General features: G+C 53.6%; 6 protein-coding genes across 6 annotated transcripts; 4 read left to right on the top strand and 2 right to left on the bottom strand.

The window, feature by feature from the left end:
- Positions 1–503: 503 nt before the first annotated feature.
- B0T23DRAFT_386368 (uncharacterized protein) lies at positions 504–852 on the bottom strand. Its single transcript, XM_062837611.1, has one exon. The coding sequence runs from the start codon at positions 724–726 to the stop codon at positions 523–525; it is 204 nt and encodes a 67-aa protein (XP_062689786.1). The 5' UTR covers positions 727–852; the 3' UTR covers positions 504–522.
- On the bottom strand, positions 786–3,101 carry B0T23DRAFT_323400 (uncharacterized protein; the record flags this gene model as incomplete). The annotated part of the gene is made up of 4 exons (XM_062835353.1): positions 786–2,432; positions 2,487–2,589; positions 2,689–2,867; positions 2,922–3,101. 4 exons carry the CDS (start codon positions 3,099–3,101, stop codon positions 786–788), a joined length of 2,109 nt encoding a protein of 702 aa, XP_062689787.1.
- A 3,896-nt stretch (positions 3,102–6,997) lies between these two features.
- Positions 6,998–8,541, top strand: B0T23DRAFT_431310 (uncharacterized protein; the record flags this gene model as incomplete). The annotated part of the gene is made up of 4 exons (XM_062840313.1): positions 6,998–7,227; positions 7,584–7,866; positions 7,928–8,146; positions 8,203–8,541. 4 exons carry the CDS (start codon positions 6,998–7,000, stop codon positions 8,539–8,541), a joined length of 1,071 nt encoding a protein of 356 aa, XP_062689788.1.
- Positions 8,542–9,533: 992 nt separating this feature from the next.
- On the top strand, positions 9,534–11,804 carry B0T23DRAFT_455809 (uncharacterized protein). The gene is made up of 3 exons (XM_062841254.1): positions 9,534–10,011; positions 10,160–10,933; positions 11,058–11,804. Exons 1-3 carry the CDS (start codon positions 9,964–9,966, stop codon positions 11,415–11,417), a joined length of 1,182 nt encoding a protein of 393 aa, XP_062689789.1. The 5' UTR covers positions 9,534–9,963; the 3' UTR covers positions 11,418–11,804.
- A 326-nt stretch (positions 11,805–12,130) lies between these two features.
- B0T23DRAFT_431312 (electron transfer flavoprotein beta-subunit) lies at positions 12,131–13,126 on the top strand (the record flags this gene model as incomplete). Its single annotated transcript, XM_062840314.1, has 3 exons — positions 12,131–12,181; positions 12,351–12,987; positions 13,044–13,126. The coding sequence occupies 3 exons, from the start codon at positions 12,131–12,133 to the stop codon at positions 13,124–13,126; spliced, it is 771 nt and encodes a 256-aa protein (XP_062689790.1).
- Positions 13,127–15,050: 1,924 nt separating this feature from the next.
- B0T23DRAFT_211388 (arginine-specific carbamoyl-phosphate synthetase small subunit mitochondrial precursor) lies at positions 15,051–16,703 on the top strand. The gene is made up of 2 exons (XM_062833560.1): positions 15,051–15,377; positions 15,434–16,703. The coding sequence occupies exons 1-2, from the start codon at positions 15,198–15,200 to the stop codon at positions 16,613–16,615; spliced, it is 1,362 nt and encodes a 453-aa protein (XP_062689791.1). The 5' UTR covers positions 15,051–15,197; the 3' UTR covers positions 16,616–16,703.
- Positions 16,704–16,810: the final 107 nt, after the last annotated feature.

The raw sequence follows: 16,810 nt of genomic DNA on the forward strand, positions 1-16,810 counted from the left end.
GCGGAGTTTCTGGGTAACGGAACACAGGGGCACGGAGACAGGGGGATATACCCATTGGAGTGAGGGGGCGTCGAAGGATTTGCGACGATGTCCTATTGTTTTGTTTAACGAAAGGAAAGATTTGGCGTTGCTTTGGTGGGTTACGTTTGGTTTTTGTTCAAGCTGGAAACATTGAGTTAGGATAGAGCAAGGAGCAACAGTCACATAAATAAGACTCATGGTCTCCACCATGAGGCTGGTGACGGGACATGCTTATCAGATATGATACAAGAGAGGAAAAAAACATACGCTGAAAGGGATGGTTTTGGGGGACTGGATTGTTTTGACGCACAAGAAAGAGTGCGAGGACAGAGTTGAACGATGACCAGATTAGCGTTTAAAAAAAAAAAAAAATTCTCGAATTACCTACCATTGCAAAATGCGAACCTCGATCAAATCGATGGGGTTTTCCATCCTTTCACTGATGACGTGATGTGATAAGATGTTCTCGAGGTCGCGAGCACTTCAGATGAAAAACCAGGCTTAGTTTTCTACTTGTACCTCTCCAGCCTTGGTTTGAATGTGCATAACTCTAAACCAATCCAACCACCCCTTTTGAAAAGCCGTCTTCGCTCTATGCTTCATCTCATCCGCTCTCCTTTCTCCGCCTTTTCCATGCTTTCGTCCTTTCCTCTTCATCCTCCTCCGCTTTGGGTTCCCATCCCATTCCGCGCTCACCTCCCCCATGTCATCCCATACCAAACCTCAAACAACCAGCCAACCACCAAACACAGCAATTCTCAAACCTACCAAGTCTCCTGCCAATAGACACAATTCTCCTTCCGATCAAACCACCCCTTCGCCTCCTCCCTATCCGCCACCACCCCACTTCCAACCGCCGCATCCTCCAACGCCTCCCTCACGCTCTTGGGCATCCTCCCACTATTTCCGCAGACGACAATGATGGGATTTTGCCTCAACAACTCACCAACCTTGGCGGCATGCTGTCGAATTTGGTACTGGACGTAGTTCTTGCCTGCGTCGTAGATGCCTGCTGCCCGTTGGAGGGCAAGTTTGGTTTCTTCTTCGGTAGAGGACGAGTCGTTGTCCCGGGAGAATGCGGGGTAAACGGTTAGATTGGGGACAGTCCCCCATTCCTCCTGGAAGTGGAAATCGGCTGCAGCGTTGCGGCAGCCGAAGAAGAGGAGGGTTGGGCCCAGCTGTTGCTGGTCTTGGACGAGACAACGGTCCTGAAGCAAAGCGCGAAACGGAGCGATGCCAGTCCCCGTGGCGACGCCGATGAGCGGTCGCGAGTAGAAGGACGGGTCGTCCATGGAGAAGGGACTGCTGGGCGGCTTGATGCCGATTTGGACGGTGGTCCCGACGGGGAGGTGGCGGAGATAGCGTGAGCAGAGGCCTTGGCGGGGTTTGCGGATGATGGTACGGTAATGGACCAGGGCGGCAAGGATTTCGAATTTGTAAACATCGGTGCTAGTAGTAGTGTCTTGTTCGTTGGAGATGACCAGATCCTTGGCGTTGACGGTGGGATCGCCACCATTGCAGAGGCTGAACTCGCGGGGGCGGATGATGGGAAACTCGAGCAGTCGAGTATAGGGGATCTTGACGCCGGGGAAATCCTCGAGGACCTCGAGGATGGTTCGACGCGGGCGAGAGGTGTAATCGTAGAACTCGTCGCTGTCACCTCGCTGGGTGAGCTCGTGAAGACGTTCCTTCTCGAGAGGGTTGGTGGTGTGGTAGGCCATGAACTCGAGGAATGTCCGTTTGGGGACGGCGCTGATGTCGAAATTGTGCGTCAGGGCATCGCGAATTGTTGCATCCTTCAAGAAATGATAGTCTCTTGGCCGAGTGCCCTTCGCCCAGTCAATTTCGATTCTCTGCTCGGCCACGTCACTCCACCCCATCAAGTCAATCAGCTTTTGTACGTCCTTGGGATAGTTCTTAGGGTAGATTAAGAGTGTTTGACCGGCAAAGGACATGGCCCCATTGCGTCCTGGACTGCGGAGTTCAAATTCGATGTGTCGGACGTCTTGCCAATGGTCTTCTGGAGTCACCCTCTTGTTGCAAACAACTTGCGCCGTGAAAGAACCAGGTATTGGCAGCAATTTCGCTGGCGGAAAATCTGGGACGTCAGTACCATCCTTCTGCCACGGGGCCTCAGTTGATTCCGAGTCGGTACTCATCCGCTCGAATTTGGCCGCTAACTGCTCGTTGTCCTCGACTTGCGAGACATGGCCTTCGCCGTTCGTTATTTTGTCCTTGACTGAGCCGGTTGACGGCACAAGCCGGATGTTGTACTTGGGTGGAAGTTGAGCGTCGTCTGGTATGGGCTCAATGCCCTTTGGAAGAGGGAATTGAGATAACAATGACTCTCTCAACTCCTGGTACCAGGGCAAATAGATGCTGTCGAGTCTGTAATCCGAGTTGTGTGTTAGCTATATAGAGCCATAATCTGGATGGCCGACCAAGGAGAGGATTTCGAATTTCACTCGCCCATTTTCATGTCGCTCGTCGGCTTCGCCCGGTCTGAAGAATTCGGAAGCACCAAGTTGCAAAAGTCGCACACGAAGCTTCCGCGCTGCCCAGTTAAACCTAAAAGAGTAAGAAGTCAGTCCCCAACACCATAATGGTTTCATGCCATGACTGGTGCCGCTTATTCCGAGTGTCCGAAGATAACGAGCGTGATCTTACTTTGGATAAGAGCTATCACCAAGTCCGAAGATGGAGAACTTTACAGATGCAAGGCAGTTGGTATTGTTGAGCTTGGTACGTCTAAGGCTTTTCCACAACGTGGTTGTGTTCTTTGGCATATCACCCTGGCCCGTGGTAGAGGTGACAAAGATGGCCAAAGAGTAGCGCAACAAGTCCGTCTAGCGAGAACATCAGCATATGGGATGCATTGATCAAAGCACAGCGAAACGCACCAACTTGAAGTCATCCATTTCACCAACAACAGTATTGAAGTGTAATCTCTCCGCCATTTTGGCCAGCTCCATGGCGATTTCCTCTCCATTACCTGTTTCAGATCCATAGAGGAGGATGAGATTCCTTCCCTCCATCGTGGTCGGCTTCGCAACCGAAGCTGCCAACACGGGTTCCCCCATGGTCTTCTCTTCAACAAGATTAGGTGCTGCCTGCGTTGTTCCGGCAAGTGTTGCAGGCTGTTAGCCAGGGATGTGTGGTGAGTTCCAACAGTTTTACCGCGCAGCCAGCCGCCTAGCGTAGATAGTAAATATCCGAGACACCACCTGTTTAGGTATGACTAATATGGGGAAGTTCACCACCTAAAAACTGCAGCTGCTATGTGGGTTTCTGTAGCTGAGGTACCTCTAGGGACAACCGGGAGGGTTACAAGGACACCTCTCACTTCTGGGTTATCGTAGGGTTATCTGAAGGGAAACTGTTTAGGTTCGTTTCTCGGGAAGGTTGTAATTCGTGGTCAGCTTGGACAAACACGCCCACTCCCTGGTACAATATTCAAAGGTACCTTACCCAGCCTCGTTCGATCAGGAATCGTGCAAGCGGTACCCAAATGATTGAGAGCTGGCTTTGGGGCGAAATCCAAGGCTAGAGGTGTTGAAGATGGAAAAGCACGGGTACAGACGGGCGACGAGCTCTCTTGAACCTAGGTCTGGTCTGGGACTCTCTCTCCGCCGGCCCGTGGATTGTCTTGAACCACCCGTGCGCAACTGACTGCCTCGATTCGGAGGCCTGGGTACGTCACCCGTGAAGCTGGGGCGCTTTCGGATAGACCAAGTCTTTCTGCGTAGATGGGCAATTGCTCGCGAACTTTACTGGACGCCTGGGTCGATGGGCAAATTATTGTAGTTGATAGTGGGGCGGGAAGGTCGTCACTGGTGTATCAAGGAAGCATTTCACAGCAGGCTACACTACTTATCGGAGGCCGCAGGTGGCGCCCCGATCTCGGCCCCCACCAAAACCTGGAGCAGGGTAAAACCAGGGCACGACGGGAAGGACAGTGAATGGTTCAAGTGACAAGTTTCCGCCAGTTCTCTCGACTTGAAGTCTGCTCTGAACATGAAACGAGACGTTCAGTTCTGGCAACGCTACAGTACCTACCTACTAGGTAGGTGTATAATGCAGGTATCCTCCAGCATGTACAAATACCTCTCACTGTCCAGTTGAGAGCTACGGGGACTAGTACGGAGGCCTGGCTACCTTACCTACCTAGGAGGCCTTTCACCTAGCACGGACTGCCAGTTTCGGCCTGTTTCAAACCTCAAAAGATAACCCCAGGAACAGCTTTCACCGACCGCCCGCCCACCCTTGCCAACCTTGAGCTTCAACAACATCAACTTCCTCATTTGTGATGCCATCCCTATCCACGCGTTTTATAACGCCCAGTTAACGTAACATTCAGACAGCACTTAGCTTCCCCGATGCATAGGCGGTGAACCGTCAAGTCCCTTTCCATTTCTTCTCATCTCCTATTTGTCCTGCATAGTGATTTAGGGGTCCTGCCTCTTGCAAGCGTAAGCCTAAAGACAGCCTGGGGATGACTTGAAGCCTCCGCACCTAAGCAGCCATACACTAGACGCATGAATAAACCCTGGACAAGTAGACCTGTGCGAACAAGGGGAAATACCAGCATAACCCGACACCTTGGGTTGGTACTGTAGTCTGTCTTGTCGGTATTTGGCCAAAACCACCCCCCTTTTTTTCGTGTTCACAGAGACCCCTCGGCCCCCTCTATTAGTATGTGGAGGATCGTGATGATGTTTTTGGGGCACGGCTCCCAACCCGTTTTTGACGGTGGAGCACGAAGCATCCGCTAGGAACCTGGAAGCGTCTAGAAAGCGGATGCCCACATCCACGTCATTCCGCAACCAAATGGGAGCCACTTTCGACGCCGAAGCGTGTCATAATCCGGGCGAGCCACCAAAGGACGTTTCAAACCTCACCGTCGTCAGAATCCAAGTATGGATTGGATCACAGATATCGCCCTCACTCCTATCTCAAGGAGCCAATGAGAAAGCATGCGCAAACGTTCTTTGTGCGGCTGAGTGCCTCCCGGCCGAACGACAGCTGCTTCGATCCCTGAAGGGCAAGAAGCTTAGGTGGAGTTGAAAGTTGATAGGACTGCAGTGGAAATCGACACAGTGTCGCACACGGTAAAACGGGACGACTGGAGAGTACGTACCTAGTACTTAGTACCATTCACGTTCCATAAGTTTGCATCACCGCCAGCAACCAACTCGACAATGCGAAAGAGCTAAGTAATCGTCGGATTTTACTCACATTCTGATGGTCGGCTTCTAAAGAGCGCGAAAAGATGCAGTACGTTTTGTAGCCGACCGGGAACTGTAGCCCGATATGTCACTACAATATAGTCGACCTCTTTTACCGTTCGTGGAGTCAGTGTCACTTGCTTCATTTGTTTGAAAAACAAGAGCAAGGCCATCTCATAGCCTCGCCCGGGTGAAGTATGTGTCAGTTCGTTCCTGTATTGATTGTATAGACATACATTTCGATCTGGGGCAATAGTCGGTCGCGTTCTCAAACGCTCACCTGATTCCATCTTCAACGTACGATCGAGATCGAATCACTTCGTTCTTCTAAAGAATTTGTAGGTAAGGAGACATACCTATGTAAAGATCGTAGGTGAGCAAGGCTGCTGGTGAATGGCGCAGGTCACTTGAGATGGCAGAAACTTGTGAAGGGAAAGAACGAGCAGTTGCTCAGCTATAAAAGAAAGCAGCAATTGTTCCACGACAGACTTGTTCGTTCTTTCACCTCTTTGACAGTTGAGAGCCTTCGCAACAACCCGGTACTGCCTTCCCCGGAAAGATCGACTCGGAACGCGCTCGAAGACTCCGAATCCGCCAGGCCAAGACACAACTGGAAAATCTCCAAGTGGAAGACTCGACGTCGTACCTGTCTTTCTGACAAGTTTACCTAGGTAAGTTCAAGTCGATAGACTCTATCACCAACCTTACATGGAACCGCTCCCATGATGCACATCGATGCTGGCCTCATCGCATTGACTGCGCCGCACTGTGCTTCCCTGTTGCTTGAGCTTCTCCACGCTCCTTTCCCCTTCGGTGGATCCCCAATGGCAGGACAAGCGGACAGACCTTGGCGTTTGCGACGATGATGGCGTATCCCTGAGTCGTTGCCACTTGCGAATGTTCAGTGGTTTATGTCCGCGCCTCCCTTCATTTCAGCGGGCAGCGCTTGACGCTTGCTGAGGTGCGGTTGCTGCACCTCAGTTCATGCGGTTAGGTGTAACTGTGTCCGGTTCGGCCCTCTGTTCAGTGAAGGTGCGTTCGGAGGGGTTGTACATAGAGGTAGGTACCGAGAGGTGGTATAAAACACACACCCGAGCGGACGGGCTGAGCCTGAAAGCCCGAAGTTTGGCTTCCAGGTTGTTGAAAGACCCGGACCCTGGGGGCACTGTTCTGGACGGGCTGCTTGCACCTGCCCACACGGCACTGGCCAGGCTGGGTGGTAGGTACATGCAGTGCTGCCTACCCCAGTTGGCACTCGTCCGTTCCATCCAGATGTCCACCTCGGCGATTGGGAAGCGTAAAAGTGACAACTGGAAGCTGGAACTTGCCTTGCCTCCAGGTGGAGGGTAGGTACTATGGGGACGTACCGGACGTACCCTGGGCCAAAGCCGCCACGCCTGCCTTTCGTTTAATTCCCCGAACGGTAGCAAAAAATATTTGAAATTTGGAGCGCGCCGACTCACCAACACCTGATCCTTTCCTTTTTCTTCCTCTCTTCTTCCCGTCAACCATCCAAGCAATCTGAAGTCCGCTCAAACCACCTTCAACCAACCCCCCCCTCAAGCTATCTAGGGCACCAAGCTACCCTTCTGACTCCCCCTCAGACCCAGAGTTCAACCTTTCTCGTCCGTGAACGTCCTTACAACAACCCAGGCGCTCATCTCCCTATCCAAACGAGTCCAACGCTCACGTCACCTCCTGTGGATCACCTACTCCATCCAAGTCAACTTTCGACATCACAATCAATCACCATGTCTGCTGTCGTGGAGAAAATCACTGACGCTGCTGCCGCCGCCGTCAACGACGTTACCAACGCTCTGGCCAACACCTCTCTGACTGGCAACAAGTCCGCTGACGAGAAGCCCGCCGCCAACGATGCTGTCCTTGCCAGCGCTGCCGAAGGTCGCCGCCTCTACATCGGCAATCTTGCCTATGCGACAACGGAGGGGGAGTTGAAAGAATTCTTCAAGGGCTACCTTGTGTAAGTTTGGCTCGTCCCGCCTACCCTTTTTCCCTTTGTCGTTGTCTGCCCTTGTCCTCTCACCGCCTTTGCATTGTTTCCCTGCATCCCGCTTCCCCGCCTTGTTCGGATTGTATTTGCGCGGCTGGAAGCAGTTGCCCGCCACAAACCTCATATCACCCTTCCCGTTTCCATCATGTTGCCTTGTTTAGGCTTCTTGGCCCTTTGACGTCACGTCATCCACCTCGCTCCTCTGGCTGTGAGAGTGGGCCGCTTGCAGGGCCGCTTGCAGGGCCGTAGGGTGGGGTTAACATTCGGGTTTCTTGGTTCCGTGTTGCGTGTGCTCGTCCGTTACTAACCAGTTTCGTTGCGCGTAGTGAGTCTGTTTCCATTCCCAAGAACCCTCGCACCGACCGCCCCGTCGGCTACGCCTTCGTCGACCTCTCTACCCCTAGCGAGGCTGAGCGTGCCATCGCTGAGCTCTCCGGCAAGGAGATCCTCGAGCGCAAGGTCTCCGTCCAGCTCGCTCGCAAGCCCGAGTCTAACGAGAAGGCCGAGGGTGCCAACGGTGAGGGCCATGAGGGCACTCGCCGCCGCCAGTCCACTCGTGGCCGCGGTCGCGCCGGTCGTGGCCGTGGCGGACGCGCTCGTGGCGATCGTGTAAGTTCCCCATCACATCTCCATCTGTGAAGTGGATAGAGAAACTGACATACCGACCTAGGGCGAGAAGAAGGAGGAGGGTGCCGAGGGCTCCACTTCCCCTGCTACCGAGGCTCTGAAGGACATCACCAACGAGACTCACAACAGCGACAACAAGGCCAGCAAGCCCCACAACCGCTCTCCCCGTGAGCGCCGCGAGCGCGGCCCCCCGGCTGACGGTATTCCTTCCAAGACCAAGGTTATGGTCGCCAACCTCCCCTACGACCTGACCGAGGAGAAGGTGAGTTTTTCTGCCGACATCTGCCATGACTGGAGACATGCTAACTCTTTCCACAGCTTAAGGAACTTTTTGCTGCCTACCAGCCTTCCTCCGCGAAGATTGCTCTTCGCCCCATCCCCCGCTTCATGATTAAGAAGCTTCAGGCCCGGGGTGAGCCCCGCAAGGGCCGTGGCTTCGGCTTCGTTACCCTTGCCTCGGAGGAGCTCCAGCAGAAGGCTGTTGCTGAGATGAACGGCAAGGAGATCGAGGGCCGCGAGATCGCTGTCAAGGTCGCCATCGATAGCCCCGACAAGACCGACGAGGAGGCCAACGAACCCGAGGGCGAGGCCCAGACCCAGGCCCCCACCAACGGCACTACCGAGCAGGCTGGCGCTGCTGTCACTGCCTCTGCTTAAACACTCCATTTGATGACGATATGAGTGTGCGCACAAGTTAATAAAGATTTCGGTCACAGACACTACTTTAATCTCGACCGACACATGTCTTATGTTTTACTGGGCGCATGCATTTTTACCCTCACGATTTTGGCACGGAACGAATGATTTTCTTTTTATGGCGGGATCTGCAAGTGGGTATGAAAGCGGGAAGATTGGGCGGTGGGATAATGTGATCATGTCTGGCGTCACGGGTTATGGGGGTTGCAAAGGCCTCAAATCGCTGGTAGACTTCAGGCATCGTTATCCTGCGGCTCTTTGCAGGCAACAAAAATCTAATATTTTTATGACTTCTCTTCTTCATTTGTGTGTTATGGATCATCTTTTATCTCAGGGTCGCTTACATTTATCTAGTGTTTTCAAACGCTCATGTTTGCAGGAGATGGTCAGTCAAATCGGTCTAGGAATAGGAAAATAAGCATGATTGGGACAAGAAGACATTGATATGTCATGCTCAATGGGAACGCCAACGGGTAAAGTGGTTTGTGATAAATACGTGTCCAGTCATACTCAACATGGGAATCACCTAATTGTAAGGCGCAGAAGTAGTGTTGGAGGGAATGGATCCACTGCCCGTGCCTTGCGTGCCTTGGTGGGTGGTTGTGACAAAGTTGGGGACGGACAGTTGCAGATGTTCCTGCAGGCCAGAGAGGGGCAGCTCCCCGTTAACAAGCGGTCCCCTGAAACGCCCCTGATCCTTATTCGCAGTGCGTGACGAATGATGAGAGAAGGCCAGGTCTGGACCTTCGCACCAAACATGGTACCTACTTACCTCTAGGTATGAATGGTCGACATAATGGAAGGTAGGATCCTGAAGGATGGATGGACGGACGAGCTGGCTTGTGAACACGCACCATGCACTGTGGCCTCGATGAATGCTCTTCTGGCTTGTGAATTTCAATTAGGTTAGGTTGTTGCTTTGATCACGTAACTGATCATATCTTAGCAAATCTAAAATGCAGTCCCAAACTCAAGTTGTAGTAATTCGTCGGGTAGATGGAACGTGAATGATCAGCATGCCTCGATCTTCCAACACTTCGGGTCGGGTTTCCGTCCTGGCTGGTCGCTCCGGTGCCACTAAAACGAAGGAAGGTAGCCGTCCGAGGTAAACCAACTGCTGAAGCGTAGGGCAGGGGGTGCCTGCAATAGCGCGGGCGACTTCATCATTCTAGTCGCTAATTGTCTGTCTGACTGATTGTCCACCAGACAACCCCTACTGTAATCCGAAACATCACGCGACGCAACATAGCGCAAGGAAATCAAAGACGGCGAACTTCTTATTTCAATTTGCTTCGACGAGACTCTGTTCTCAAGTAGGCCGTCCCAGCGAGGAATCACGAAACCAGTCGGTTCGCGCACAATCGCACGTACAAGTTGCCCACCATGGCTACCAAAGGGATGTGGGAGATAGACCCGGAGACGAAGTCCAAGGTATGTGAACGACCAACCCACCCAAAGCGTCCAACCCGTTCAATCGGCTGTCTTTGTGAGATTAGCTGCACGATCCAAAGGGGGAAAAGCGATGTGGCGGCGCAAAGGGTCAACTGGAACCTCCCAAGCTGACTTGTGACCCTTGTAGCTCGCTGCGATGCAGAAGGAGAACAACAACAACATCTGCTGCGACTGCGGTGCCCCAAGCCCGCAATGGTGTTCACCAAAATTCGGCATCTTTATCTGCCTCTCGTGCGCGGGCGTTCATCGCGGCCTGGGTGTGCACATCTCGTTCGTACGCTCGGTTTCCATGGACGCCTTCAAGCAGGCTGAAATCGAGCGCATGCGGCTCGGCGGCAATGACACCTGGCGCACCTTTTTCGAGAACCACTCCGACACCAAGTTGCGCGGAATCAGCTGGGACGATGCGACGATTGCGGAGCGGTACAGCGGCGATGTTGGCGAAGAATACAAGGAGAGGCTGAGTGCCAAGGTTGAGGGGAGGGAGTACGTGCCTGGAGAGAAGAAGCCACTGGCCCAGCAGCAGCAGCAGCAGGAGACAAGTCAGAGTCCAAGCAGCGTGGCTGGTGGGGTGCCATTGAGCGGCACGAGCAGTAGGACGGCCAGCCCCAAGCCGGGAACGACGATCAAGGTGGACGACAAGTACTTTGCCAAACTGGGTGCTGCCAACGCCAGCAGACCGGACAATCTGCCGCCTAGCCAGGGAGGAAAGTATCAGGGCTTTGGAAACACAGTGTCGTCGCAGCCGAAGAATGATGGCGGCGCAAGCTTGCCTGGCCTCGATGAGTTGCAAAAGGATCCCGTGGCGGCGCTGAGTAAAGGGTTCGGATGGTTTACCAAGACAGTGACCCAGACGGCGAAGACGGTTAATGAGGGTTATATCCAGCCTACAGCTAAGCAGGTATGTATCCTTGGCCCCCCGCTCAACAAACCATCCCTCTGTCAGGCATTGGCCCAGGACAAATCTACTTGAATCACTTTCGAGATACATGTTTGCTAATTTGGACTTCTTCCGCCCAATATAGATAGCCGAATCGGAGCTCGCTGCAAAAGCCCGTGTTGCGGCAGCGCAAGCCGCCGTTTCAGCACAGACTGTAGCACAGGCTGGCGCCAAAACCGCGACAGAGAGTTTCAACCGGTTTGTCGAGGGAGGACCTTCCAACTCCGCGGGTGGTGGCTATAGGTCAGTTCCCTCTGGCGGTGGTGGCAGCAACTTTGATGAGAGCAAGAGGTCGTTTTGGGATGACTTCTCTAGCGCGGCCGACCAGAGAAAGCCAGCCGGTAGCTCGATCGGGACAGCAGTTATGGGCAAGGGTGGAAGCAGCGGTAGCTCCACTGCTCCTCCCTCAGCAGCTTCCAAGAAGGACGAGTGGGATGACTGGTAGATGGCTTGTTGACCCATAGCGTCATTGGATGAATAGCGAGGTGGAATAGTGGTAATGAAATCATTTACAGCCTATTTTTTGTGTCTTTTATGTACATTGTCGTTTGGGCTGATCAAAGGGGTTCAACGGTGTTGTGTCCAAGGTGAGACCGACTTGGGGTGTTGAGATGCAAGGGTCAGGGTCAGGGTAGGGTAGGTACACATGTAAACTAATCGATAATTTCGAATCGACTCCGGCGTCGGAGGATCCAGTGTACGGCGAGGTCCCGTCGTTGAGATCAGAGAGGTGTCTACAGAAATTGGTGAGGTCAAGTGATGGCTCATTGCTCTAAGCAGTATCAAACTTGACAACGATTTCTCATATTCGTCGAGTCACTGAACCAAGAATAAGACCAAGTGCATGGCAGTAAGCTGACAAGGTTATCATTCACATGTTGACATCGTCCTTTTGGAATGATCAAAAGGGTGACAATGCCAGGGTTGGGGTTAGGGTTAGTGTATGACCGAGGTTGGGTCGGTTCTGGCCGGCGGGACCAGCTGCATGGACACGGCGGTTCGTCATCATGGGATGGGTGTGCGTGCCGTCGGCTTTGACGTCCCCATTCTCACGTACCCCGTTCCCCATTCCTCCTACTGATGTGATTGCGACCAGAGCTCAAGCCATTGAGTCCACCCGCTCTCATCCCACCCTTTTTCCCCAGATACCACAAAACAATGTCAGCCCTACGGATATTGGTGCCCGTCAAGCGGGTTATTGACTATGCGGTATGTCTTCCATCCTTTTTACCACCTAGTCAAGGGCAACAACATAACGGGTGTTCACACATCATACAACACTTTTGATATGGAGTCCCTGCTGCACATTTACATGGTATGCTGTTATACCTACCCAAATACAGATGACTGATGTGGATACTCTTCCCAATCAATACAGGTCAAGCCGCGAGTCAACAAGGCCCAGACGGGCGTCGAGACAGCCGGTGTCAAGCACAGCATGAACCCCTTCGACGAGCTATCGGTCGAAGAGAGCGTGCGCATCCGCGAGGGGAAGAAGACCCCTGTCGAGGACATTTGCGTCATCAGCGCCGGGCCGACCAAGGCCCAGGACATCCTGCGCACCGCCATGGCCATGGGCGCCGACCGGGCCATCCACGTCGAGACCAAGGAGGGCGAGGACCTCGAGCCGTTGGGCGTCGCCAAACTGCTCAAGGCCGCCACCGAACAGAACAAGAGCAACCTGGTGATCCTGGGCAAGCAGAGCATCGACGACGACGCCGGCCAGACGGGCCAGATGCTGGCCGGTCTGCTGGGCTGGGCGCAGGCCACCCAGGCGAGCAAGATCGAGTTCACCGGCGGCGATTCCGTGCAGGTGACGAGGGAGGTGGATGGCGGTGTCGAGACGCTCAAGGCCAAGCTGCCCATGGTCATCACGACCGACTTGCGCCTCAACGAGCCCCGGTACGCGAGCTTGCCCAACATCATGAAGGCCAAGAAGAAGCCGCTCGAGAAGAAGACGCTGGCGGATTACGGTATTACGGCCGAGAAGAGGCTCAAGACTATCAAGGTCACCGGTAAGGACTACAATTCGTTTTAAGCTGAATGGAAGTTTGCTAACTGTGTTGTTCAGAGCCTCCCCCGAGACAGGGTGGTGGCAAAGTGGAGGATGTGGATGGCTTGGTCTCGAAGCTCAAGGAGCTTGGTGCTCTTTAAACCGGTCGTACACCAACCAGTTACTGAGTTCCAGGATCTTGTGTCGAAGACATCTGTTTTGGCATAGAAAAATTGAAATTCACGTCCCTACAGCTGTGTTGCGGATACGCAACCGGACATGCTCTTCTGATAGCCGGTAAGGGCGTCACAACGTCTCATGGGGACCGTGACGGCCCGGGGCCTGGAGCTTCAGCTTATTCATGCATGCTTCTACGCCGAGCTGGCCAGTTGAGATGAAAGAGGCTTGAGCCGGCCACATTGACACCAACTTCGTCGCAGGATGTGTCGCGTCAAGCGCAACAGTACGAAGAGCTATGTTTTGTGTCTTGTCCTGTCTTGCGGTTTTCAATGATGGAAAACCTCGCCAGGTGTTCTGGTGGTCTCTGCTTTGATATTGCGTGTTCGGCCGAGGAAGCTGAATTCGTCTGAAGTGGTAATGCCCAACATCCAGATGCTACGCGATGTATCAAATGCAATGTGACGTGTGGGAGCCCGTTATCCCCCACGTACTGGTGCTCGGCTGCTGTAAGGTACCACTACCGCAAAAATGCTACTTACGTGGCTTGACTAAGGTGGTGACGATGCCTCTCTTCAATTGGTGTGCTGTCGCCGAGAGTATATGCTGGATCCAGATGCTATATTTGATTGTTCCTTCCTCTGTCAGCGTGCGGCCTCCGTTGTTCGTGCAGCCGATTACGACGGTCGGCTCTGGCGCAACCTGGGTTTGGAGCTTCAGAAGCTTGAAAGCGAGGCGAATCGCGACTGTACAAGTCCCCGCAACTTGAGTCACCGAAAGCGCGGGGTATCCACCATCTTTATCTACGGCGGTAGGTAGGCGGGGACTTTGCGGGGGCTTTGCGGGACCCGACCACTCCAACTCCGAGATTCGTTGGGGGTGCCCCGGGCAGGAGATGCCGAGCTGGAGTCGCGTTGTTTGTGAATGTCGTGGCTGGGGTTGTGGGCATAGGTTGCGATATGTGTAGTGTACGTAGTAGTAGGTAGTATATTGAACACCGGATGGGTGATTCCAGTTGTGAGGCTCCGGGACTAGTAGGGGTGGCAACCGTGATGGTCAAAGGGCATGTGGAACTTGCAGCGTCCCAACGAAGTCCAGGTCCCCAGTCATCCCAACGCCGCGATCAATCACCCCTCGGTCCCCGTAAATCGGCCTTTGGGACTCGCTAGCAGCGGGAGTCACTGAGTCCTGGACCAATCAGGTCGGCGCCGACCCTGTCACTGCGGCAGAAAAAAGACAAAAAGCTCAAAAAATTCTACCAGATCCAATCAAATGTCGCCCTTTTTCTATTTGCCTCACCCACTTTCGCACCCTCTTTCATCTCCAAGTTTCTCCCTTCTACACTACAACTCACTCCGTCATCAACTCTTGCCCATCTACAAAACACACAATAACCCCAATCGCTTCCCCCGACTTTCGGACTCTTTCGTCCAACCTTTTTTCTTCAGCTGAACTTGTCTTGTCGCAATCTGCCCTTATGAACGGGCGCCCGTCAGTCTTCACCTCTCAGGTACGATAACGCGATAACCCCTCCACCGTGCTGGTATCCAGCCACCATCCACCCAGTCCATCAAAGAAGTTCCCCCGGATGAGCGATGAAGCCCCCATACCAGCCTGACTCGCGATGCTGTATCGGAGTAGTTGGGACGATCCGCCATTAACCCACCAACCTGGGTGCTTGGCGTCATGCCGCTTTGAGTTGGTTTTGGGAGATGTGGCCAGCAGTGATCCCTACAGTTCAGCTCTTCACGGATCCCGATTGCATATCTCTCAAGATCGCGCAGACAGCCATCCTGGGGGAGACTTCTTCTCCTCGCTTCTGCCGCTTGCCGTCTGTTTGTAGTGTTTGATCAAAACTAATTCTGTTGCCTTTCTAGGATTATCTCTCAGGTCCGCATCTCCGCCGACTCCCGTTGACTCACTGTTTTCCAGCAGGAATACTGACGATGAATTTTGTGTGTTACAGACCATCTGTGGAGAGCCCTTAACGCATAAGAGCCTCTCATCACCCAGCAGCCGTACCAATCACCACCGCACCCCATCATTCAAGTCAAGATGTTCTCTCGCTTGGCCGCTCGTCTCCCCAAGGCTTCTGCCCTCAATGGCGTTGCCGCCCGTCAGGTTCGCAACCTGAGCCAGCCCGCCATTACCGGCAGCAAGGGCAGGAACATGCCCGCCCGTGAGCCGCGCACTACTGCCGCTGCCACCGGCGCCGAGGCCACCTTCACTATCAGGGTGCGTACCTACAACTAGTCTTCTCTCGTGGCTAAACCTAACATGTTCTCGTTCAGGATGGCCCCGTTTTCCAGGGTACCGCCTTCGGTGCCAACACCAACATTTCTGGTGAAGCCGTTTTCACCACCTCCCTTGTTGGTTACCCCGAGTCGATGACCGATCCCTCGTACCGCGGCCAGATTCTGGTCTTCACCCAGCCCTTGATTGGCAACTACGGTGTCCCTTCGAATGAGCGTGACGAGTTCAACCTCCTCAAGTACTTCGAGTCCCCCCACATCCAGTGCGCCGGTATCGTTGTCTCCGATGTCGCTACCCAGTACAGCCACTGGACTGCTGTTCAGAGCTTGGGCGAGTGGTGCGCCAGCGAGGGCATTCCCGCCATCTCCGGTGTTGACACTCGTGCGATTGTCACCTACCTCCGTGAGCAGGGTTCCTCTCTCGCCAGGATCTCCATTGGCGACGAGTACGACGCCGATGAGGATGAGGGCTTCATCGACCCTGGCCAGATCAACCTTGTCAAGCGCGTGTCCACCAAGGCTCCTTTCGTGGTTACCAACCCCAACGCCAAGTTCCACGTCGCTCTGATCGACTGCGGTGTCAAGGAGAACATCCTTCGCAGCTTGGTCAGCCGTGGCGCCTCCGTCACCGTCTTCCCCTACAACTACCCCATCCACAAGGTTGCCGACAACTTCGATGGTGTCTTCATTTCCAACGGCCCTGGTGATCCCACCCACTGCCAGGAGACTGTTTACAACCTCGCCAAGCTTATGGAGACTTCCCCTATTCCCATCATGGGTATTTGCCTTGGTCACCAGCTTCTTGCTCTCGCTGTTGGTGCCAAGACCATCAAGCTCAAGTATGGTAACCGTGCCCACAATATCCCGGCGCTTGACTTGACCACTGGTCAGTGCCACATCACCTCGCAGAACCACGGTTACGCCGTCGATATCAGCACCCTCCCTAGCGACTTCAAGGAGTATTTCGTCAACCTTAACGACGGCTCCAACGAGGGTATGATGCACAAGACCCGCCCCATCTTCTCTACCCAGTTCCACCCCGAGGCCAAGGGTGGTCCCATGGACTCTTCCTACCTCTTTGACAAGTACATGGAGAACGTCGAGCTTTTCAAGAGCAACTCCCAGGTCTACCGTGACAACAGGCCTACTCAGTTCATGATTGACATTCTCAGCAAGGAGCGTGTAGGCGTTGAGCCCACTCCTCTTTCTAACGCTGCTTAAGCGACGAGAATGTCTGCATTTTCTTAGTGAACGGTGTTTGTCATTGGTCTTGGGTTATTGCTTTCCAGCACAAAGGATATGGGTTTTGTAAAAGGGACTTTCTTGGGCGACGTCCTCTCGTTAATAATGGTTTAGGGTGTATATGATATCTTTGGTTACTACTTTTAAAGGCGAAATCAGATAAGTTTAGTCGGC

This window comes from Neurospora hispaniola (genome assembly GCF_033458365.1).
Source record: "Neurospora hispaniola strain FGSC 10403 chromosome Unknown B0T23scaffold_7, whole genome shotgun sequence".
In the NCBI taxonomy this organism is placed as follows: Eukaryota; Fungi; Ascomycota; class Sordariomycetes; order Sordariales; family Sordariaceae; genus Neurospora; species Neurospora hispaniola.